This window comes from Nanorana parkeri, unplaced genomic scaffold (assembly GCF_000935625.1).
Source record: "Nanorana parkeri isolate BGI_ZX_2015 unplaced genomic scaffold, ASM93562v1 scaffold558, whole genome shotgun sequence".
NCBI lineage: Eukaryota > Metazoa > Chordata > Amphibia > Anura > Dicroglossidae > Nanorana > Nanorana parkeri.
The window spans coordinates 466922-491981 of NW_017306826.1; the positions used below are offsets into that span (position 1 = coordinate 466922).

Below are 25060 nucleotides of genomic sequence, written 5' to 3' on the forward strand. Positions count from 1 at the left end.
ATATATCGATCTGTATATCTAGATATATAAATCGATATATCTAGATATATGGATCTATATATCTAGATATATATTGCTATCTCTCTATGCACAAATATCTACTGTACATACTATAGATACCTTGGGATTCATAGTATGGAACCTCTATATTCCGGTATGGAACATATTGTATGGATTAGTGGTACAGAGGCATTGTTCTTGCCATCTTGAATAGTATTCCATGCTGATTCATAATGTGATGATAGATAATGTAAGCCTCCTGTCCTCTTATCTCTGTTTGATGCTTTCATAGAATTTCTTTACTAGCCAAGCATCTGTTTTAAACACAAAAACTCACCAACTATTCAGATTTTACATAGGTATTTGTGACAGCATCTATACACTGGTTCGTGACATTGAAGCAGTGAAGTTTGGATCTGTAGCAGCAATGTTTCAGGACTTTTTTTTTTTTTTTTTTTTTACGAAGAAAGCCTTAGAGCTCTGTACAATATTACAGCATTCCTGCAAAAATGAACTGTAGACAAAGAAATCTTGAAAAATAGGTGGATGTTAACCCTAACCAACTGACACTGTGTATCATAAACTTTTTTTTTTATAAAATACTTTGTCCACATTTTTTGCACCCAGCGCTGCTGATCTCCTCAAACCTCTAGTCAGCTACTTCCTGCCTACATATATGCACTTTAGCAATGGCTGCAATGCATTTCCCAGGGTGGGTTTCCTATTGGTGACAACTGCGGACCATGTCTGCAACCAAACAAGTGTTGCAATGGCCATTTGCAGTCTCCATCGGAAGCTTGTATGACAATGCAGGAGCACTACTGGGGGGGGAGAGGGATATAGTGTTTGGAAGTACCTCAACAAGAACCTTCATAGCAGAATCACTAGGTATTATCCTAACAGAAGATGCAGATTTAAAAAAAAAAAAGACTTTTTACATTACATTAAAGCAGAACTAAACAAAAATCTAGGAGGTGTAGCTTTTTGAAATGTCTTTGCATGTCTCTTCTGCCAAAATACTCTTGCTTTGTGCGTTAGCAATTTTTTTCTTGCATACACTGCCTGTGGTGCATGCAAAGTGCACTGTACACTGCCAGGTTATTGCCAGCAGTAAAATGTTGAGAATTAAGCTAGAAGACAGGCCATTCCAGCTTACATGCATAAAAATTACAATATCACTGGCTGCCCGAAGGAGAGATGTCAGACCCAGAAAAGGGGAAGGAGAATATGGCAACAGAATGGGGTGAAGCAGTGACAGGAATAATGGAGTTGCAAGTGTTGGAGTAAGGCAAAAGCCAGAGGTAACTGCCATAACGTGCAAATTTGTAGTGAAATATACAACATTATGGCAAGAGCTGCAAACCATCAGTCACGCTACAGTTCTGTTTTAAAATGTTGAAGCGTATATGAAATTTTAGTGATTGCATATACTTTATTTTATTTTAAACATAATCCATGCCAACTCATGTAGCCCCCAATGACAATATGACCCTCCTCCTCAAATTAGCTCATATTTAGATTTAAAGAGAAACCTTTACAAAATGTTTGCAGGTTTTGAAAATTGGTACTATCATACACACAATACTGTATCAACACACAATACAGTTTGAAAGCCCTGCCATCCGCTTTCATCCCACGTTTATGCCTACACTATTGGTGGCTAGATCCGCCTTCTCTTCCTACTCTCCTTCTCCTTCACCTATGATCCCAATCTTGGGCAACCCAGCTTTTCCACCTGGATTAGATGACACACGCTTCCTAGCACTCAGTACTCCAGTTGAATTTAGGGCACTCCACTTCTTAGCTGGATCCTCCTGGCCCTCCAGGTTTACTGTACCCTCCCTACACCGCTGGACCAGTGGAGAACCATGCAAATCACCCACTTCCTGCGGTCTCTCCCACCTCCCTCGCAACTCTCCAGGGCTCTGTCCCCATATGAACTTAAATGCTCCCAAGAGGGCCAGGCCCGCCATGTCCTATCCTTTTGCTACAAACTTCTCCTATCCAATTCCTCTGATGCTACACCAAGGTTCCTCATAAGATGGGAGGAAGATCTTGGGAGCCAGTTCAACTCGGGAGAAAGCAGGAAACTGCTATTACTCTCCTATCAATCCTCCATCAGCAACAAATACCAGGAGTCAGGATACAAACTGGTACAGGACACCCAAAACTCTCCACTCAATGTTCCCCCAGACACCGGCCCCCTTCTGGCGCTGTAATGCCCCCTCAGCAGATATGCTGCATGTATTCTGGTCATGCCCCGCGATACAAGCCTTCTGGGACCAAATCCATGCCATTACCCAGAAATTCACTGACTTCCCGATACCACGAGATCCGGCCTTCTTCCTACTACACCACAATGCCATCCCGCTTAAAACTTACAAACGCTTAATTGTGCGCCACCTAATCAATGCTGCCCGGGCCTGTGTCCCAGCCCTTTGGAAGAGCCCCGAACCCCCCACTGTCCATCAATGGTTGGACTGGGTACATTACATCTACCTCATGGAAGATCTTACAAGCTCCCTCAACAACACCCCAGCCAGATTTAGAACCACGTGGTTCTACTGGATCGACTTTCTCCATTCCCCGGCCTATACGGCCCTGCGTCAGCGCTCTGCTGTGTGACTCTCCAGACCAGACCTTACCCCCCTCTCTTGTCTTTTACTCCCCCCCCCCCGATATATTTCCATCTCCCCTCTGGCCCCCTTCCCTACCCTCTGACACCCTCCCTTTTGGCCTCCTCTTGCCTGTTCCCCTCTACCCTTTGAGATCCTGAAATTTACCACTTTGTGAACGTACCATGACCCAAACTCATTTACGTGATGATGGGCCCCAAATACTGACCCCACTCGCTTTTATTTTCCTCACATTATTGAAGATGTACCCGAGGCCCCCACATCTGTACCCTATCGCTAACATACGGGTTCAGTTTTTGATAAACTCCCCCCTTTTTCTTCTTATTACTTACTTTTACTTATTTTGTGTTATGTATTTCACTTAACCTTTTACGCCCTCGATGGTCTTTTGCTGTAACTTTGCAATTGTCTACATGTTATCTATCTGAAAATCCTTTAAATAAAGAATTTATTTAAAAAAATACAGTTTGAAAGCATGTGCTATGTATTATATCATATTATATTGCATCATAAGTGCTGGAGAATAAAATTCTAGGATCTTGAATGCAGTATACCATACGCTCATAATCTCTATGTCGTATGCAAATATTTAGATGTCAAATGTACAGGTTATTCATAATTTATACTGTGCAGATTACCCACAACCCATGTGTGCACTCACGGAACATCAAACTCAGCCATATGCTCCCTACAAAAGTGAGGACTTTCAAAATCATTGCAGATGTCTCTTAAGCAGAATAGCACATGCCATGAAGATCATGCCATGCATTATATAATGTCACCACTATGGGACTGTGGTATAGTAAATTCAGGCACTAATCAAGTCCTACTTCCAGGAAATTCGTAGAATTAATGTCAAGCATTACATGAGAAGATACACATGAGTACTGCAGATGCTTTTATGTTAGCAGCTACTGCATAACCATATGTTTGTAATGACATAACTTGTTAACATACTGTAAATGTAACATAACTAGGGATACATTCAACATAACTTTAGTAAACATTTCAAAACAAATTAATATTAGTATTTGGTATAGATTTAAAAAAAACAGGAAATAGTTTTTTTTTATTTAACCAGTTGACATCCGCGGTGTTAAACCCCCTTCCCATCCAGGCCATTTTTCAGTATTCAGCGCTGCGGTACTTTGACTGACATTTATTCCGTCATGCAGCGCTGTACTGAAATGAATTTTATACCATCTTGTGATTCACAAATGTAGAGGTGAATTTAGAGGGGCCCAATATTCTGCTGCCTTGGGATAACATAAATACATTAACTAGTGTTGTGTCACATGTTACTGTGTGATGCATAAAGGCAGCCAATTTAAATGATTGGGCTGAATGATTTAACCTTAGGTCGCCAACGCACTTGAAAGGACAAAAAAAGTTGTGTAGCATTTTTTCTGAATCAACCGACCACAGTGCACATTAAAACATTACCGTGCATTGAGGTGTGCTGCAAAGCCTGTGCATTGGAAGTCTGTTGTGTTAGTCTAGCATTTGGGTGCCAATGGCTAAAAAGCCAAGCACATTTTCTCTGCCTTTCTAAGTTTTACCAAAGTGACTATTTTTTACTTTAAAAGTATTACTCATAAAACATAATTGTATTTTACTAGCAGCTTGAAAGGCTGCATACATTTTATCTATATTTCCTGCTGTAAATCACTGGGGGATTCTATTTTGGAACAGATTTTGGATACATTTTCTGTGATGTTCCTGTTACCACTGGTCTTTGTTATCACATAATAATATATAACAATAAAAAATCAGAGTCAATGGTATTCTGTTCTCTTTATGAAACTATATTGACTAAACAAACAGGCTTATGATGCCCTTTTACTAATCGATGCCTGAACCAGATACCTAATACATACAGGGCTATTCACAAAAGGGTGAAGAGTTTGGAGAAGGCAGGAGAAGTGAACAATCTAGGACAACATAGCTGAACTGGAAAGTGAGCTGAATTGGAGAATTTTTCCAAATTAGCTATTTTGGCCTAGATTGTTCACTTCTCCTGGCTTCTCCAAACTCTTCACCCCCTTGTGAATAACCCTGTTAGTCCCTGCCTAGAAGTATCTTGTACTATTAGAACAAAAAAAAAAGAACATTTCTTAAACCGCTGCTGACATCAAAATATTACTGAAACAGTTTAATACTGCATACGATTTCTACTTGTAAAGTCTATAAACTTTGGGGCAAATTTTTGATTTTCTGGTACTGTGTGATGTAACCACTTGTTTCCTACCAATGTGCCATAGAAGTATAATTGGCGACATAAGGCTAGATCATTCAGCTCTGAAACACCTGAAACTCAGGGATTTTCATAAATCTACACATCACATGGCTTATGGTTCAATATCTTTAAAGAATGAGTGATAGAATATGTCTCTCTTACTAGTAATAATTAAAGTACAGATGGAGCCTGGTGAGTTGAGTCAGCCTCAGCCTTCTGATATGTCTCCGTGAGATCTCCCTGTCATGATTCTAAACTTTCTTCCTGTCCACATGGGAGTTTTGGGTGTTATTGCCCACAATTGCTTGTTCTAGCACCTCCTGTTATGTCCCCCATAATATATATACATAAAAATAAAAAATAAAACAAGGAGAGTAGGACCTCCTCATAATGTCTACAGCAGGTCTACAGCTATCTTACCAACAGAGTCTTCCAAAGATATAAGATAATGTCAAGCGGTCCCAGAACTGCCTCCGCTAGCCAGGGGTATAATCCTCAGGTAGCGCTAAGCTCCCCAGTGTGTTATCTAGTCTTCTCTCCAAGTACCATTTCGTAAGTTTGAAGGGATAGACTAGAGCAAACAGTTCCACTCCTGAGAAAGTATGCAGTATGAAAGGTTACCACTTCATAAAGAAGATGGATGAGCACTCATCAGGATCTAGTGTGGCTTCAAGCCTCTTTTTTTACATAAAGGATGTCAAAGCCGTCACTAAATGTTGGGACGTTGGTGGTTGGGCAGAGAGCCAATGATGCATAATTAAGCGCCTCGCCAGCAGCAGAGCTACATATACCGATTTCTGTGCCTGTCTATTGGGTGCAGGTGAAGATTCCCAGTAGCTGAAAAGACAGAGCCAGGGCTCGCGGGTTAGGGGCAGTTCCATTATATCGGACAAAAGGTGATAATTTGAGGACAGTCACAAAGACAGTGTAGGAGGGAGGCCCCCTCCAAGGCACATTTGGGGCAGGCTTTTAAGTATGGGCTCAGAGCTTTTATTTTATAAAAAAAATCAAAGGCATAGTAGGCTTTATGAACTATCCTGAAGTGGGTCTGCCTCCACTGTTCATTCGGTGTGCATCTCCTAATATTTTGACATCCCTCCAGTATAGCGCTCTCAAAATCCTCTAGGGGGAAGTCTTTCCTCCATTTAAAAAGGGAGGTCCTTGCTGGCTTGGGGATGAAATAGGAATTTAAAAGGGGGTACAACGTAAAAATTGATCCGGGGACTGTGGATGGAGCCCTGTCTAAGTCCGACACAAGAAAAAAAGTGTTGGATAGTGTGGTTTCGCTGCGCCAATAATGGGTTAATTGGATGTGCTGATAGAAGTGATGGGATGGTAGGTCAAATTTTGCTCGCAATTCGTAGGAATGAGAGGGGACGATGAGTATCTGGATCAAATAATTAGATCACCCTGTGCAGGCCCTTTGCTGCCCAGGTATCAAACACATTTGCTGTCCGACCCTTGTGGGAAGTGGGGATTGTGCCTTATGGGGGTATGTTTCGATACATAAGGGTGTAGCCCCGCCTTCAACCTGTATTCTCTCCACGCAACTACCGTATCCCTAATCAGGGAGTTAGTTTGCAAGAGGGGCGGCAATTTATTTATGCGGGTATGAAGTAGGCACACTAACGACCAAGGGGATGCCATTTCAGCTTCTAGGTCATGGTTGGAATAGCATGACGTGCCCAGGAGCCAGTCATAGGCATGTTGCAAAAGGCATGCTAGATTGTAAGCTCGAATGTTGGGGAGCCCCAACCCGCCCTCTAGTTTGTGGACTTGTAGTTGGCGGTATGAAATACAAGGGCATTTAGATTTCCATAAGAACTTAGTAAATGCCTGGTCTAGAATGCGAACGTCCTTATGTTTTAGCAGTAGTGGGATGGTCTGAAGGGGGTAGAGCAATTTAGGGAAGCTCATCATTTTAATGACATGGCTCCTACCAAAAAGTGAGAGGGGGAGGGAAGTCCATGAGTCTAATTCTTTTGCAATTTTAGTAACAAGGGGTCTGTAGTTCAGGGTGTATAGTGAGGAACGTAGTCTCCCCAGTTTTATACCTAAATAGGTGATGTGTTGTGTCGCGATCTGCAGGCCATAGCTAGCTACCGTTGCAAGCCCTGGAGATGGAAAGGGTGACAGGGACAGGAGTTTACTTTTAGTCAAGTTGATTTTGTAACCTGAGTGTATGCCGAATTTTTCCAGAATTGATAGGACCCTGGGAACATCTTCTCTCACCTTTAATGTAAAGATGAGGAGGTCATCTGCAAAAAGAGCAGCACGCACTCCTTCCTTACCCACTTTGATACCATGAATATCTGCTTTAAAAAATAGCCATCTCGATAAAGGTTCTATGGCTACATTTGAATAATAGGGGCGACAAGGGGCAGCCCGGTCGGGTGCCTTGCAATAGTGTAATAGGAGGGGACAGAAAACCCGGAGTGAAAAATTGAGCTATGGGCGAGTTGTACATTGCACGGATGAGTTGTTCAAAGGGACCCTCAAATCCCATTTTGGATAATATGAGGAAGAGCCAATCATGTTTGACATAGTCAAAAGCTTTTTCGGCGTCTATGGTTAGTATGGCTTGCCCTTCCCCAGGAACCTGTTGGCATTGCTCTAACACTGCCAGGACTTTTTGAATGTTGGTCACTGCTGCTCTACCTCTAGTGAACCCTATAGGGGTTGGGCGGAGGAGATGTGGCATTATAGAAGCTAATCTATTTGCTAATATTTTGGAGAGTATTTTAGAATCGACATTTTGCAACGAGATGGGTCGATAAGAATCAGCTAGTTGGGGGTCCTTATTTGGTTTCAATAGTACTTTGATGTAGGCTTTCTTGCCTGTGGGTGGATAGGATAGGATGACCACATGTGGGTGAATACTTTATGGAGTGTGGGTGACAGTGTATTTTTTAGAAACTTATACATTTCCGCAGTATACCCATCAGGCCCCGGGCTTTACCATTACTTAAAGAAGATATAGTCTGTAGTAGTTCAGTTTCTCCGAAATATCAGCATTGAGGGATTCTAACTGTGGTTCAGAGAAGGTGGGAAGAGGAATGGTATCAAAGGGGAAGGTAGAGTGATCCGTCGGCGTGGAGTGAGTGGCATACAAAGTTTGGGAATAAGAGTGCAGTAGAGCATTTATGCGTTTGGGGTCAGTGACTCCGTGTCCCTGAGGAGTTTTCAAACATTGGATCGGATGGGGGTACTGACGTGGTCTAACCAGATTAGCTAACATTTTACCGCATTTGTTACCCAGTTTATGGAACTTCAAATCCCAGATAGACTTTGTATAAAGATCATATCTATGCAACAAGGTTCCATATTGCCCCTTGGCTTTGGCCCAGGAGGACATAAATTCCCTCGTGGGGTTCATCTTAAAAGCTGAGTAGGCTTGGCGCAGCATAAGACTGGCTGCTGAGTGGGACGCAATCGCTTGCTTTTTTTTGCACCAACATAGGCAATCAGTCGTCCCCGCATATACAGGTGAAACTCGAATAATTAGAATATAGTGCAAAGTTCATTTATTTCACTAATGAAACTTAAAAGGTGAAACTAATATATGAGATAGACTCATTACATGCAAAGCAAGATAATTCAAGCTGATTTGTCATAATTGTGATGATTATGGCTTACAGCTCATGAAAACCCCAAGAATCCCAAATCCACAACCTCAAAAAAGTAGATTATTACATGCAATCAATAAAACAAGGATTGTACATAGAACAATATCAGACCTCTGAAAAGTACAAGCATGCATATGTACTCAGTGCTTGGTTTGGGCCCCTTTTGCAGCACTTACTGCAATTACTTTTGCACGATATTCTAATTATTCGAGTTTCACCTGTAGGCCTTACCGGCCTCCAGAACAGTGTAGGGGAGATGTCTGGCGTTGCTTTTGTGGCCGCATAATCCTGCCACACAGCCTGTAGTTCCTCTCTAAAGTGAACATCTTCTAGCAGGTGGGAGGGGAAGCGCCATATGCGAGTGTCACCTTTAGGGAGACTATGTGTAAACATATCATAACGGGTGCATGATCAGAGATAATTAGATCATGAATAAGCACTTGTTGGGCAAAAGAAAGCAGCGATTGAGAACAGAAAATATAGTCTAAGCGGGAGAGAGAAGCGTGTACCTGTGAGCAAAAAGTATACTCTCTACCTTCTGGGTTCTGTAGCCTCCACACATCAAAGATGTTGAGGTCAGTTTGGAGTTGAGCTAAATGCGAGGGCGGGGAGGGGGTCAGGTCTTTATGTAAGACTTTAGAAGAAGCCCGATCCTCGGACACCACCGAGTTCATGTCTCCCCCAATCACCTTATTCGCTACCGCATCCTGTAAAATCCAGGAGGACAAGGATCTAAACAAATCCCCAGGTGGAGAGTTCGGTGCATACACATTATACAGTACATATTCTTCCCCCTCAATGGCAATATGAACCTTTAAAAGACGACCCTCTGCGGCATTGTCTGTGGAGAGTATATTATACGAGAGAGCCCTGTGCAGTAATATAGCCACTCCCGCCCTCCGGCCCTGTGAGGAAGAACCAATGACCTCTCCAACCCAGTATTTGCACAGGCGGTGAAGATCCGCTTGTTGCAGGTGAGCCTCCTGTAATAGAGCAATATGTGTCTTTAATTTAGCCAGGTGGCGCAGAATTCTAGTACGTTTCTGAAGTGAACGTAAGCCCGTCACGTTCCGTGTAACAACATTAATCGTGGAAGACATGGCCATAGTAAATAGAGTGGAAGGCGGGTTTATGACATCTGTGCACAGAACTCTCCAGCAACCAACATACATTGTGACTAAGAAGTGAAACCACGGGGCACATATACCCTTAGATCCCTTAGGTCAGCGTGGGCCGGCAACATAATAAGGATCAGAGGCAGAGAAATTCCTGAATATCTTACACAATAGGTCTGCGGTTGACATGCATGCATTAAATCTGAAAGTATGGATATGAGCAAATTGAACAAAGTCAAACTGGAAAAAACACAAAAAAATATAATAAAAAAATAATAATAATAGAAAAAACAACAACACAAGGCACTAGTACCCTTCCTCCTGAAGGCGATCCACCCTGGATTCATATTCCCTGAGCAGAGTGGATCAGCCCGGCGGAGCAAAGAAGGGGAGAAAAACAAAACACTAGTCATAGCACTCCCTTTTTTCCTACAGATCGTGTCTGGATCGAAACACTGTCATGTGCGGGATTGGAATGTGAAGGGCCGGTGAGGCCAATTAGGTCAGAGCTATGTGGCATTAAAAAAAAAAGCCAAAGATAATAATAAAAATAAATAAAAGTTATAACACCAAGCATAGTTACGTGAGAGGATGGGAGTCACGATCAGTTCCTCCGGAACAAGGAGGTGAGTGCCACACAGGGCAGACATGAGGCGTCCAATTGTGGTTAAAGTTGCCCAAACAACGGTGAAAAGATGAAGCAAAACGGCTTGCAGGATAAAGCGCGAGGTATCACAGGAAAGTAATTGTGATGATAATCCGCTTCTGGAAGGAGATGGGAGCAGAGGTTAGACAGGTCTGCAGATTGGTATGACTCTGGCAGACCAACTATGCGTAGATTATTTCTCCTAGAGCAGTTCTCCAGGTCTTCCAGCTTTGCGGAGGTAGTTTGATGGTGTTTGACAAGCTCTTGTATGCGAGAGTTGGCGGCCGCCAGCTCATCTTCCAGGAGGGAAACTCTGCCTTCGACCTCCGTGACGCGGTGTGCCTGAGCCAGGATCTCGTGGCGCAGGGACTGGATGCCCTTAGTGACCGCTGAATCCACCGCTGCTTGGATCGAGGCCTGTATAGTGGGCTTCAACAGTCTGGCCACTGCCGCTGCTATTTTAAACGGACGGACGGTTCGGGGTCCGAGAAAGATTCGGCATTAGAGTCTGTCGGTGAGATTGGTCGAGAGACCTCCATGGCTTCTGTTAAGTTTCGCGCGCCTGTTTTCCCGGTCCGGAATTCCGATCGCGGTTGACCACGGGATCGGTCTATGAATTTATCAATCAGAGAAGATTAGGTGTGATGGCTACCTGCGGGCTGTGAGTTAGCTCGGTGGCAGCTCTGGCCGGTGTTAAATGCAGATTTAATAGTCCCGATAGTCCGGAACTCCTCACATATGTGACTCGCTCTGCAGGCGCCGGAACCGGAAGTCCAAAATATCAGTTTTAAAGGAGAACTATGAGCGGGGAGAGGGGAATCCAGCCCCTCCCCCTGTCATGGCAGAGAGCCGTGACAGGATCGAGAGGTGAGCGAACCCGGTATGTGTTCGCTCACCTTCCGATCTACTGAGCCGACCTGTGACAGTCTCATTGTCACAGGTCGGCTAGAACTATGAGGTGAGTGAAAAGCACTCATCTCATAGTTCTCCTTTAAGTGGCCTGACCTTTTAAGCTCAACCACTCTTTAACATCTCTTACAAGATTATGTTACTGTTTTTCAGAGGAAAATATATATATTGTTGGTTTGAATAATCATAAGATAGCAACTAACTGGGCTGAAGGTGCCCATACACCTTACAATTATCTGGAGATTTTTGTGTGCCATTGCGAATTCATCTCTGAGTTGATGGGAAGTGTACAACCTCAATCACTGTACAACTGGCAGATTTTTGTCTTTCAAGCAGGCTAGAAAACTTTTGTCTAGTTGGACGAAAATTGACATGGCGTTGTTATACAACAAAAATCTCAAGATGCAAACTGCACATGCTCCAACGAAAATCTGTCCTTTTGATCGATGAAAATTGGCCAGGTGGTGGTGCTGACGAGCGTTAATTGCAAACTACATTGGTCTGCGCACGATGGGCTAGTTGTAAGAAAATTGAATGAGGGTGAGTGTCTGCACAAAAGAAGTTGTACAATGGTTGTCTGGTGTATGGCCACCTTACATTGCAGCTTAAATTAAAGTAAGCAGGGTCTCAATAGAAAAACAATTACCTCAGATTCTATTTCTGCACTTAAAGGTCATTCACACCAGGTGAGCTGCATAGATCAGCATTGTTCAAAGCAAATTCAATGTAAGGACACAGAGAAAATAATTGTTTTATTTGTGCCCTGTTAGCGCATTCATGTACGTTGGTGTGCATTGCATAAAAAATTCAGCACATCACACAACGCGTTAGAATGCACACTGTTGTGCATAGTTACATTTTATAGAGTTAAATGAATGAATCTGAATGTGGTTCAAAAACCATACAATGAATTGCATCTCCCTACACAACACACCAACACATGCATGCTATATGAAGCATAACATGCATGGGCTAGCATGCATAGGCCCTTATAGTAAGCTTGCCAAGAAAGTTGGAGAAAAGTCAAAACAGCTGATTTTCATAATTGTTCTAGGTCAGTGATTTAAAAGATTGAATCAAGAAGGTCTACATGACAGCTTGGCAAATAACATTTTCAGAGGGAGAGATCTGATATAATAGTCTCCAGGTTTCTCTCATCACTTTTTCTTTTCAAAAGTATTCTTACACATATTCATTTGTATCACTGTTATTAACACGGAACATTGGATTGCAGTTGAAACTCTATTAGATATTTTTAGGGAAGACACATTATTATTTTTTGTATTGCATTGCATTTGCTTATTTGTATTTGTGTATATTAAATGTATTTAATATTTATTGTTCTGGACCAAAAATAAAATTGGATTTTTCTACTCACCGTAAAATCCCTTTCTTGGAAGTTCATTGAGGGACAATTGGGTTATGTTACTCTCTACAGGAGGTCTTGGACACTGGCTAACAAGAAAACAGTGACCAGCCTGGTATAACTCCTCCAACTCCCAGTATGCCTCAGTTTGGTAACAAGCAGTGCTGAGAGCAAGACAAGAAGCACAGAGGGGTGGGAAAAGGGATTTTTTGGTGAGTGCAAAAAACAATTTTCTTTCTGGTTTATTGAGGGAAACAGAATTCAGAGACAATTGGGACATCCAAAAACAGTCCAGCTAAGAGTTGGGCAGTGCAGCAAACAAAATGCTAACAGACCCAACTTTAATAACAAAGAAAAACAACCGGGGACTGCCTGCAGCAACAATAGCTGTCTAAAAGACCATAAAGTTACACTAAACTTAGTTAAATCTTAAAAATACATTCAAGTACCTTAACTATTAAAAAATTTCTCTTATTTGTGTATCACATGGCTGTAGATGCTGACACAGTTCTTCCTTCTGGAGGGTGGAAACTTTTGTTCCACATGGTCCCTGTGTGTGTTATAAAGTAGCCACAGTTCCAAGCACGCTCCCCTAATGGACTACAATCTCACATTTAGTTTACTAGTTTGTATTGAGGTTGTAGTCCATCATGGGAGTGAGCTTGGAGCGGTGTCTACAGCCTCGAGCGCAGGCTGGGAGGGGGCGCAGCCATGGCTGGACCTGGACCTTGTGGCCAGCAGGGGTAGGAGGTGAGCGCACTGGCAAGCCTTGGCATTCCGCCATTTGGGGGTCCCAGAGAATAATCGGAGTGCCTGCAGCTCCCTCAAGCCACCTGCGGCAGTGTTCTTGAAAGTAGAGGAGCGGGAGAGCTGCCTCCGGCCAGATAACTGCATTTCACAGCAGGCAGTGGCGCAGTGTGACAAGGGAGGTGTGGCCGGGTCCTGAGAGAGGTGAGGTGACTGAGGGGACTCCCAACTGGAGGTCCAGGCAATGGAGAGAGGTGGCTCCCTGGTGGGAATTGGTAAAGAGAACTGTGGACAGAGTCGGAGAGCTGCAGTCTGCAGCTAGTGACACTGTCACTGTGACAGTATATTACTCCCCTTTTCCATCACTTCTTCTGTACTGTATCTGTATCTGTGTGTGACACCTGTGTGCCTCCATATTATATAATAACATTTATAGTAAAAACAAAGTATATGTGGGGATGTTCAATGGGGACAAGTATGGAGTACTGTCCCCATTGAACATCCCCCCACATACTTTTTTTTGTACTATAATTTAAATAACAGAGATAAAAGTGTTTTATTAAAAACATCTCTAGTTGATGATGTTCCTGACCCCCCACTGATATTCCTCCCCCATGCAAACTACCCCACCTACACCCTTATACTACGCCCCATATCAAAGAAATAAAGCAAATTTCAAAACGGTTTAATTGAACTTTACACTGGATCTTATCCAATAACTTAATTACCAACCTTTTTTTATATAAATATCCTTTATCTTCCCATTTGGTAACCTATCATCTTCAACCTTCATATGCTCCACCCTTCTGTCTCTACAAATCCCAACATTCACACTATAAAAGGACCACATGGTCAGCTTTTGGAAGCAGACTGAAGAGGAACTTGGTGTGGATTAGATATTTTACTTTTTGATCTGAGGGGGTTTGCCCACCATTCCCACTGTGTGGGAATTTTCTGAATAAGCTTGTTGTAACTTAAAAAGTAACTCCACAACAGGCAAAAATGTATCGGCAGTTGGTATATAAAATTTGTGCAGACAGAATTTCCAGAGCTGTTTTACTAAGTATCATCACTTGTAGAGTGTAACACTGGCCTCTTCTGAGTCTGCTTTAGGATAGAGTATTATGTCAATGGAAACTCCTCTTTCAGTAGAAAGTCATTAAGAGATATAATATAGGATGCAGAGATTTATACTTGAATCATTAAGCTTCTCCACACATTATTTTAGTCAGTAATGTGGGTTAAAAAAAGCCATGCTTACTTTCCCAGCTCAAATTCTCTCAATCTGTCACTGAAAACAAACCACAAAACTGTTAACCGCTACCTCTGTGAGCTAGTGGCGTGAGCTCCTGATTTACTTTAGAATACTTTAATACCAGAGCAGAATTAAAAGGCAGGGTAAGCCAGCTTCACTCTATGTGCTGAGTTGAAGATAGCAATGATAATGCTAAGCTATGTCAATAATGGACTAGGTAACCACGTTATGTAGAATTTGAAATTCAGATGATATGAGCTTGTATGTGCTGATTTTTGTATGCTAAATGAGTCTATTAGCTAACCCTACCTGTGTGTCTACATCACTGATGTCATAACTTAACGGATAATGGCAATGCAACCAAAAATCATATCTAGTGTGCATAATAAAGGCAGCTACATCCTGGCTGTACATACATAGATACCAGGGAATAAACTAACTTCATCAGTCTTAATCTTTGTACCAGGTCAAGAACACTGAAATAGTGCCCTTGAATAGCTAAGGAAACCCAGATTATAAATAAAACAGATAAAATATATGCTCTATTCTTTAATATCATTGTTATTCAGAAATTGCTCATAGATGCCCATCTGTTTCTTGGAGTAAATTGGTCCCTAAAACGCCATCATCTTTCCTCTCTGGAAAACTGTACAATGTGAACCGAATGTGGTAGTAAGAGGAAAAACAGCGTAAAAGCAACAATTTGTGACAAGAGTCCACATTCTGACACTGGCATGTATGTGTGTTCCTTTATAAATGTCAACACTGGCTTTTGTAATGGAAACAGCAAGTATGTTGGATATGGTGTAACTGTATTCAATAATATGTTGGGTTTCGTTCTTACCTGGGACCACAGCAGTAAAATAATCCTGTTAACTAAGCTACCACTATTGTAAGACTATGTTCTCCATATGTTCCTATGGAAAATAATAAAGCATGTCCGCATTCTGTTGATTCTCCTGCATATATGTAGATTGTACAACATAAGCAGATCCGCAGCCTTGACTGAGCCACGCTGCGGATAAATTTGCCAGACAATAGTAAAAGTCTTGTACTGGAGTCAACACAGTCCTGTTCCATCTGGGACAGAGAAATCCAAAGCTGATACCCTCCACCAAAACCAGAGAAATATGTTCTGGGTGTAGTTATTTTTTACAATCAATATCCTGAATATAAATGAAGCCATATTTGCAAGCACCCATACCTATCAGAGCCTGGTTCCATGGGTGTTAAAGGAGGTAGCTGGGATGATGGGTTATGAGGGCTGGACTGCAAGTTACTCCCAGGAGAAGGGTGGCTGGAAACAAGAGGCATAGATTGAGGCACATTCCCACAAGCAGTTCCACTTCTACTTGGATGAGAACTGTTGAACAGGGCAGCTACAAAAGAGAAAAAATACATAAAAAATAGATTATTTCTTTGCTCAGTATTACACAGTTAAACAAAATTTAGGCAGTCAGTGAAGGCAAATAAATTTGAAAGGAACCAGACAGATATAGCTTATTTGCTTCGTGTAATATCTGCCACGGAGGGATTAATGGCTGATCATTGGGTGATACTACAGGATTATATTTGTGTTTCTACCATCTGTTACTAACACTGTGTTTGCTTAAAGGAGAACTATGAGGTGAATGCTTTTCACTCACCTCATAGTTCTAGCCGACCTGTGACAATGAGACTGTCACAGGTCAGCTCAGTATATCGGGAAGTGAGCGAACACATACCGGTTCGCTCACTTCTCGATCCTGTCACGGCTCTCTGCCGTGACAGGGGAGGGGCTGGATTCCCCCCTCCTCGTTCCGATCCACCAGCGCTGACTGGCGGAACGGACGGGGGAGGGGGCGGGTACAGCTGGCTATGCCTCTAGATAGGCAGAGCCAGCTGTCACTCACGCAGCTGGGTGGATCTCGACATCGATGTCGGGATCCGCTCCGGCTGCGGCGTCTCAGTATACCGCGAGCTGTGGCCTGCGGTATACTGAGCTTAGGGTGATGGGAGGACGCTAGTTTGTGTCCTCCCGTTACCCTAAGGAGAACTATGGGGGAAAAGCCCTGACCCCATAGTTCTCCTTTAAATGTACAGACATATTTAGAAAGGCAACCTTGGAAGTGCAAAGTGTAGTAATTCACAATAACCAATCAAACATCAACTTTTACTACTGAGAAAACTCTAAATAGCTATTAATAGAAAAAGTGATTACCAATCTTACTTGGGCCTACAAATACAGAGTAATGGAACTAAAATATTTACCTTTCATGAAAAAAAGTTTTCAAATCACGTCTGTGACAATCATGTAATTCCACTGAAGCATCACAGTTCAGTCTTGTTAACATAAGTTAATATACTATGTTTATGAACACATATGTGAGTATGTACAGTTATAGAAATTGCTATTATTTCTACTACTCTTTTTCACTGTTTTTATACACTTCTAAATGTTATGGCTGTCAAAATAATGTATTTTATTATCAGACTCTATAGGTCCCATTAACATGCAAACTAGTAGTATGGCTTGCTTTATTTAGTATATGAGCCCACCCTGGTGCTAGCAGCTAAAGTAAAAGAGATATGGGGTCTGATGTATAAATATGTTTGTACTAAGAATCAGAGTTACTCCCCCCATCAACCAATACAATTTAAAGAAACTGCCACTTTAAGAATGCTGAAACCTGCTGAGAGGTGTAAAGTTCTCCTATGCCCTTCACACACACACATTCCTACTGGCCCATTACTATGATTCTTAAGCTTTACCCAAATATGTCCCAGCATCCAGAAAAATCTAAATATACTGAAAGATGCTGCAGGTATGTGCAGGTGCCCCTGGGTGCTTCTGCTTTATACCTGTCATCAGCTTTTAGTGCACTTGATGACATGAGCTTTCATAGTTGCATATCCCTTTATGGGCAATTTTTACATTTCCACTATGGGCCTATTTATTCAGCAACAATTTTGTCATTGTTAAGGTAACAGTAATACATACATTGATTTGTCCCATTTTAGATGATACTAAATAGCAAAGTTATTTGCAGGTTAAATGTTGTGTATTTTTTATGGCACACTGAAAAAACAAAAACAAAATACAAAACAAAATGACTGAAAAAAAATGTTGTTGGTAAAATAAAACAATCCATAAAATAAATCAGCAGAAAAACCATAGCTAAAGAGAGAAGGGAATAAAGGAGTTAGTCGGGACTGATTAGGGTTACCTGAGGGTCAATAAAGGGTTAAATAAGAATACATTTTATTTAACAGTTTTGTTCTACTATGGATAAAATCGTGAGTCAATGACACAATATATTGTTATATTGTAATGTATTTACTCAATGGCCGTTACAAGTGGAGCATTATGACAGCTGCTCCTGCTGTGTAATACAAAGCAATTCCTGGCTGTCATCATGACAGCCAGTGATTTCTGGTAATAGCGTCAAGGGGAGTTACAGCAGGGGGAGAGGAGCTGGACATTAAAGATGCATCCTGAAATTCTTTAGCATGTATCTCTTATGCTCAAAATCCTCAAGTGACTAAAATATTCTAAATAGTCTCTTGAAATCTGACCTAAAAATGCGAATCTGCACTGTAGCTGTGAATATATGACTCCAAGTACTGGCATTAACAGAGGCATAGCAGACTGGGACTTATCTTCCTTAACCAGTTGACATCCGCGGTGTTAAACCCCCTTCCCATCCAGGCCATTTTTCATTATTCAGCGCTGCGGTACTTTGACTGACATTTATTCCGTCATGCAGCGCTGTACTGAAATTAATTTTATATGATCTAAGTTTTAGTAGTTTCAAACCATCTCCTACAGCATTGTATTACATAAACTGAAAAAGGTAGCCTTAATTTATTTATCATTTATTACAGGTATTTATATAGCGCCGATAATTTATGCGACAATTTACATAGTTACACATTCACGTTAGTCTCTGCTCTCAAGGAGCTTACAATCTAAGGTCCCTATCTCACATGCATACATACAGGGACAATTTAGACAGAAGCCAATTAACTTTTCAGCATGTCTTTGGAGAGCGGGAGGAAACCGGAGCACCCGGAGGAAACCCACCCAAGCAGGAGAACTTACACAACCAAAATTATACTGTGTCATGCAAAGGAATGCCAAAAGAGATACTCCATTACAAACTCTAAATCTCAAGACTTGCTATTAAACCCAGTGATGCAATGGGCTTTATCTATAAAAAACGTTCATAAGAATAATGTTTCTACATTGTTCGGTGTAAAAGTAGAACTTGGTAAAAATGGAATGTGTGCTTACTAGTGCTGAAGAATAGTGATGTCTCAATTCTACATAGTAGAAGTCCTTAGAGTGTTAATCATCTAGACATCTAAGTATATTAACAGCAACTTATTTTTCCATGGGGTAATAGAAATTGCAATTTCAAGAACTATCTGAGACTGGTTTTCTTCATTCTTTCTCTAGGGAGATAAACTTTAACATCTGGCTTTCCAGCTTATTCATCCTTCTAGATGTGGCTCAGTGTGATTTCTTGGCAATGAAGTGATCATTCTCCAATGGAAGACATCGGTGATTTGGGGAATAACACTCAGAATGCCCCAGCCTATTTGTGTGTCATAGGTAGTAGTGCATACCTAAATAACAAAGCTGCTCCGTTTCCAGGAATTCCCAGCCAAACATTTATATTTATAGACTTTACTGATGTTTATGTAAGCTGGTATGCTGTTTTATACATTTAGCAGTGAAAAAAATCAGTCTCATAATATGGTCAACCGAATTGCTGTATCTATAAAAGTATGATGGTAATTTATGATAAAAAGTCATCCAGAACATACTGTAGATACAATTATTACCTAATACACAAATAATACAAATTGTACTTTACAATTTGACTGTACAATCTTCTTTAGATTTACCAACAATTATGTAGCACAATCGGTGTCTGGTAGGATAACAAAAGAACAGATTGTTAAGGTACCCACTCACTGTACATTGTTTTAGCAGACCTACAGTAGAATAACCAGATATTTTACAAATTGTAACATGTAGGGTCAGGCTGTACATTTCTCCTGCATGTTATTGGGCAGGAAGCTTCAAGGCAGAACTGCACTTTAATTTTTCTTGAATTTCATAGACCTTTCCAAATTAAAAAAAAAAATTATGGCAGTACTCACTTCCTCGCTTCCTGCTTTCCTCCATAGACTCAGTGCTCCTGTGTCTTGCTACTGGTCCTATTCCAGGTTAAATGACACCGAGCATAATTTACCTCACTTCCTAAGAAGCCCAGCCTGTTATGGGCACACCCTCTGGCACTGATATCATAATTGTCAACAACGCTCTCTACAGTATTGATTACTGCACACTGAAGAGGTGACAAGGACCTTGTGTGTTACATGACTATTCAGCAGAACCCAAAAAAAGGTATGTATGCACATTCCTCCAGGACAGGTGTGGGGATGTGTGTGGTGGGGGATTGGAAACTGGAGATGGGCTTTAAGCAGAGCAGCATCTCTCTTGCTTTCAAATGATGAAAAGATGCCTTGTTGCACTCCTTACCAGATACCTTCCCATGCAAGATGCAGATGGGGGGCTCGTAGTGACCACGGATGGCGCCATGAGATAAGATACAAATTTCAAGAAATGTCACCAGCACAACAATATGTCTTGTACAATCAGCAAATGTCCATTTATTGACAGATATTGCCACTCCAGTGCAAGCTTTTTCAGGGCCACCCAGGGATTCCATCAGGCTCAGAATGGTCAGAATGGATGCAGGGCCCCCTTAATCAGGCTCAGAATGGTCAGAATGGACCCTGAGTGGCCCGAAAAGTGCTTGCATTTGAGTGGCAATATCTGTCAATAAATGGACGTTTGCTGATTGCACAAGACATATTGATGTGCTGGGGACATTTCTTGAAGGTTGACCATCAGACATGCACCTTTTTTCTCAACACAATCCCAGTAGTGCAGTACCATTCACTAAGGTACATTATTTTAGTAGATTGTGGTGCCTGCAAAATGAGAGACACTGCAATGCTCTAATGAATGCATGGCACGTTATGTTGACACCATGGCTGTCACTAGCGTGCCACTGGTGCCCGACACTAGTGACGCCCCTGGTGTGAACACATTGCACCCACAGCTTTTGACTGGAGTTGGCTTTCATTTCATAATTCCAGTTAGGAATTATTTAGTAATGTTAGTGCATAGCGAGATTAGCTGCTGGGATATTCTCAAAAGATATACCAGGTTTTGTTTCACATTAAGGATCAATTGTAATTTCTACCCTAGCTTTCAGCCTATATGGTTACATTTACACTAGCAATGCTGTCTTTAGGTTCTCTAAATGCATGAGAAATTATGCGGGAAGTATCACAGATCACTTTTTCCTGCATTTAGACGTACCTGACTTTTTGCTGGTCTAGATGCGCATATGTGCATTTAGAGTTCCTAATCAGATCATGAATGCACAGAATATTTATTTTCTCTAAATGCAGCTACATTGAATGCACCTAAACCCAGGTAAATGGCCAGTTTGAATGATACCATTAAAAATCATTATATGCATTTATATGTGTTTACAAATGTCCTTTAAATTCATATAAACACATATTCGTCAATGTCATTGTGAATGAGGTCTAAGGATGTAAAGCCTCTCAGGACAACTTGAAATGATCAAATGAAGAGTATTGCTGATTCATCACTTTTTAATTCTCATGAATAATTTCTATTTCTAAAGTCTGTCTAATTGAAGCAAACAATTTAGGAATCTAGTCAGTCATGATTCATTAATGGCACAAGTCTCCTTAGACTAAGAAAATATATATACATACATATATTTAGGAGAATAAAACCCCCCCACACAATTTGCCTAGTTTTCAAACCAATACACTCATCGCTAGTGACAATATCTTTCCTGTATTAGGTATGGACATAACGAGTCATTGCACATCTCGCCCACATGCTGCTTGAAAAGTCACCAGAACACATTGTTAACCTTCCATAGAAGTATTCCTGGAGTAATTCAGTAAAAGTACATTATGTACCAGTGTCTATTTAGAAAAATGCTCAGGTAACATAACCTAATAATATTTTAAAAGTTTGCTAGCGATTTTCAGTTGTTACTTATGTCCACCTTTTGCTTTATAACCTCAGCTGAAGAACATGTTGAATGTTGACTAGATGCTTCTCTCTTGTCATTTAGAGAATAATTGGGTATGTAAGGTAAGAAATATAGTCTCCATACACAAGCTATAAAAAAGGGCAATCAAACATAAATTACAAACTGCATAAAATAGCTTCCGGTAAAGGAGTAAAAAATATTACAGCTGAATAAATCTGAGATAAAAGTGTTATAGTGGGAGAACAAATGTCACTAGAGACAGTAGGCTAACTCATAGCTATCGCATGGTAGAATAGCTGTGACTTACCTCCTATGAAATTGTGAAATTGCAAAAATCAGTAAAATAGCTAAACAAAACATTAAAAATAATGGGACTGATCTAAACAATAAATATTTACATATGATTTTGCATCAATGCCATGCAGATAGGAAAATCCGATGCTCACAGAATTTATGTGTTCAGGATGAAGACAAACACACAGTTACATACTACACTGAATATATGCAGAATTTATTAACAAAGGTAGTATGCTTTGGAATGAACACTCAAAAGTCCAAATGTAAGGTATGACCTAGCTAAAATAAAAATATGCATACATATTTGTGAACGGTATCAATAGCGTTTTTATATGCCGTAATCTGTAGTTGGGGTTTACTGGTCTTTTACCATACCACACGTTATCACACATCATTGGTATGAACAAAGTAATGCCCTGGAATCATTCTTTTCCCATGCCAACTACTTTCTACAATAAAACTCTGCAGATTAGGTCCTTCCCTATTTGTGTTATTCCCAGTCATTAGAAAGGATTCTGTAGCAGCATTATGAAGCATTGGGGATAAGCAGTTAGTAGATTACAAGTGCTGTACTCAGAACAAGTTAAGCTCCCATACCACAGGTTAATTGGCTGCTCTAATTGCTTCTTCATTGTCTTCTACTTTTAAACTGAAAATATACAAATTACTTTGTACAGATGTTTCCAATTTCTAAAAAAAACAAAACCTAGATACAATAGTAAAGTATTCCGTCATAGATCAAACATAGTAACCATTCTCACTGTAAGTGCTACCATATTGAAAAGTCTGTAAACATAGAACAAAGCAGGGTGAAACGTGAGAGGATTGCACTCGTCTCAGCAACTATTTCCGGCCACCTCTTGATCTGAGAGCTGTTGTATCAGCAATTTCCACCATTTTTTTTTTTACATTGACTTGTGGACATATAGAGAAACTCTTTTGACAAAACATGGACATTTTACAAAAAAGCCATGGAGTTTTTGAAAATGAATATTAGAAAATTAATAACTAATTTTAATTAGAGAATTTTAAATAAGCTAAAACAAAAACACAAAAAACACACACAAAGGGGAGTTGCAGATATTTATACTAACAGGGTTATTCACAAAAGGGTGCAGAGTTTGGAGAAGGCAGGAGAAGTGAACAATCTAGACCAAAATAGCTGATTTGGAAAATTTCTCCAATTCAGCTCACTTTCCAGTTCAGTTATGTTGTCGTAGATTGTTCACTTCTCCTGCCTTCTCCAAACTCTTCACCCTTTTGTGAAGAACCCCCTAAATCTTAGAATTAAGTGAACCCTTTATGAGAGATACATAGAGGCTGCCACTGCAGGACATTTAAAAATGCGAGTTATCTAGCTCCTATGCTGCAGTGCTTGCTTTTAGTAATGCAGTACAAGCATCCAGATCAGGAAAGTTGGAGAAAGAAGTTAGAATTCCTAATCTGAATACTTGTTCTAGATTATTGACTTAAATCATGAAAACTGCAAGGACCAGGATGGTAGCCAGGCATCTAGCATTACAGAATGAGAAGTCAGCAGTGACAGAATCCATGTTTCTTTTAGAAAAGATATTCTTTAACCTCTTGCCGTCCGCCCGTAGTAAAAAAACGGACGGACGGCACTGCTGCATCTGCGGGTTGCCGTCTCCAGACGGCAATTTAATAAAAAAAAATTAAAGTAACACATAAAAAAAAAAATAAAATAAAAGTCACATATAAAAAAAGGGGAAAAAACCCCCCCAAAATGTTTAACTCCCCCACCCCCACGTTTACGCGCCTATAAACGTAAATACGCGTCCGGTGCCCCAGCGCGCAAAAATTACAATTGCGCTACACATGTTACATATCGCCGCGAACGTCGCAGTGAGAGCAATCATTTTAGGGCCATCAATCACTGATAACACTAAACTGATGAGCGGTAACAGCTTTTAAAGCGTCGCCTATGGCCAATTTTGGGTATTATCGTTTTTTGAGGTTTCGCGCGCGCACGCAATTTTAAGGCTTGACATGTTTAGTGTCTTTTTACCCGACGTGACCCCATCTTTTATATTTTACCAAAAAATTGGGTAATAATAAATGTTTTATAATTTAATATAGGGGAAACTGTTTTTTTAAAAAAAATTTCGGTAATTTTTCCTTAATATAGTAAAAAAATAAAAACCCCAGTGGTGAATAAATACCACCAAAAGAAAGCTCTATCTGTCCCCAAAAAAGGGTATAAAATTCATTTCAGTACAGCGCTGCATGACGGAATAAATGTCAGTTAAAGTACCGCAGCGCTGAATACTGAAAAATGGCCTGGATGGGAAGGGGGTTTAACACCGCGGATGTCAACTGGTTAAAGTGTATCTCTAGAAAAAAAAAACCTTTTTCACAATAGGTTTACTGAGATAAGAAAAAAGCTATAACAAACCACAGAAAACAGAATTGTAGAATGGAAAGACATAGCACAAAGGTGCATGATATAAGCTTGCATCAGAATACCATCATAAAAAAGCATAGGGATCGTAGCATCATAAAATGTCCATAGGGGGAAGCTAAAAATGGTAAGGATCCAGTAACAGCGAACATATAAGTACTATCCAACAAAGGGGATCCAGGTATGAGTAGAGCTTGTGTGGAGATCCAAAGTGAGGCGATAAAGACCAAGGCTGCACAAAAAAGGGCTATGAAGCAAAGATTCATAGAGAAAAAGTGAGTAAACAGGGAAAAAGAGAAAGAGAAACGAAGGAGAAAAGAAAAGCTGGAGTCAGAGGAAAGAAATTAAAGAGAGATAAAAAATGGGGGGGTGGGGGGGGGGGTACAGAGGGGGAGCAGCAGAAAGGGGAGGGAAAGAAAAAAAAGGAAGAGTATCTTAAGTGCAGAAAGGTGTCCTGGGGGGAAGAGTATCCAATAGGATCAGAGAGAAAGCAAAAATGCATCAAAATTCGGGGGCTGCGAATATGAAATTCAGGGTTGCCAGCTCCACAGAAACTTTGCATGGTTATCAGACAGTATCGCAGTCAATTCCTCATTCATCATTATCCCTGTCAACCTATTTTTGACCGCTACATAGCTCCAGGTTGGAGTCTCCAATGCCCTAGCTAATGTCAATTTAGTAGCCATAAAAATATGTTGAACAAGCTTCTGT

At 40.8% G+C, this 25060-nt stretch overlaps 1 protein-coding gene across 2 annotated transcripts in view; it reads right to left on the minus strand.

The window, feature by feature from the left end:
• GLIS3 (GLIS family zinc finger 3) overlaps window positions 1-25060 on the minus strand; it is a 303011-nt gene that overhangs the window by 42020 nt on the left and 235931 nt on the right. For both annotated transcript variants that reach the window (XM_018562054.1, XM_018562053.1), the window contains one exon: window positions 15741-15915. In XM_018562054.1, coding sequence (XP_018417556.1) covers window positions 15741-15915 — 175 coding nt within the window. The remainder of the gene's footprint in view (window positions 1-15740; window positions 15916-25060) is intronic.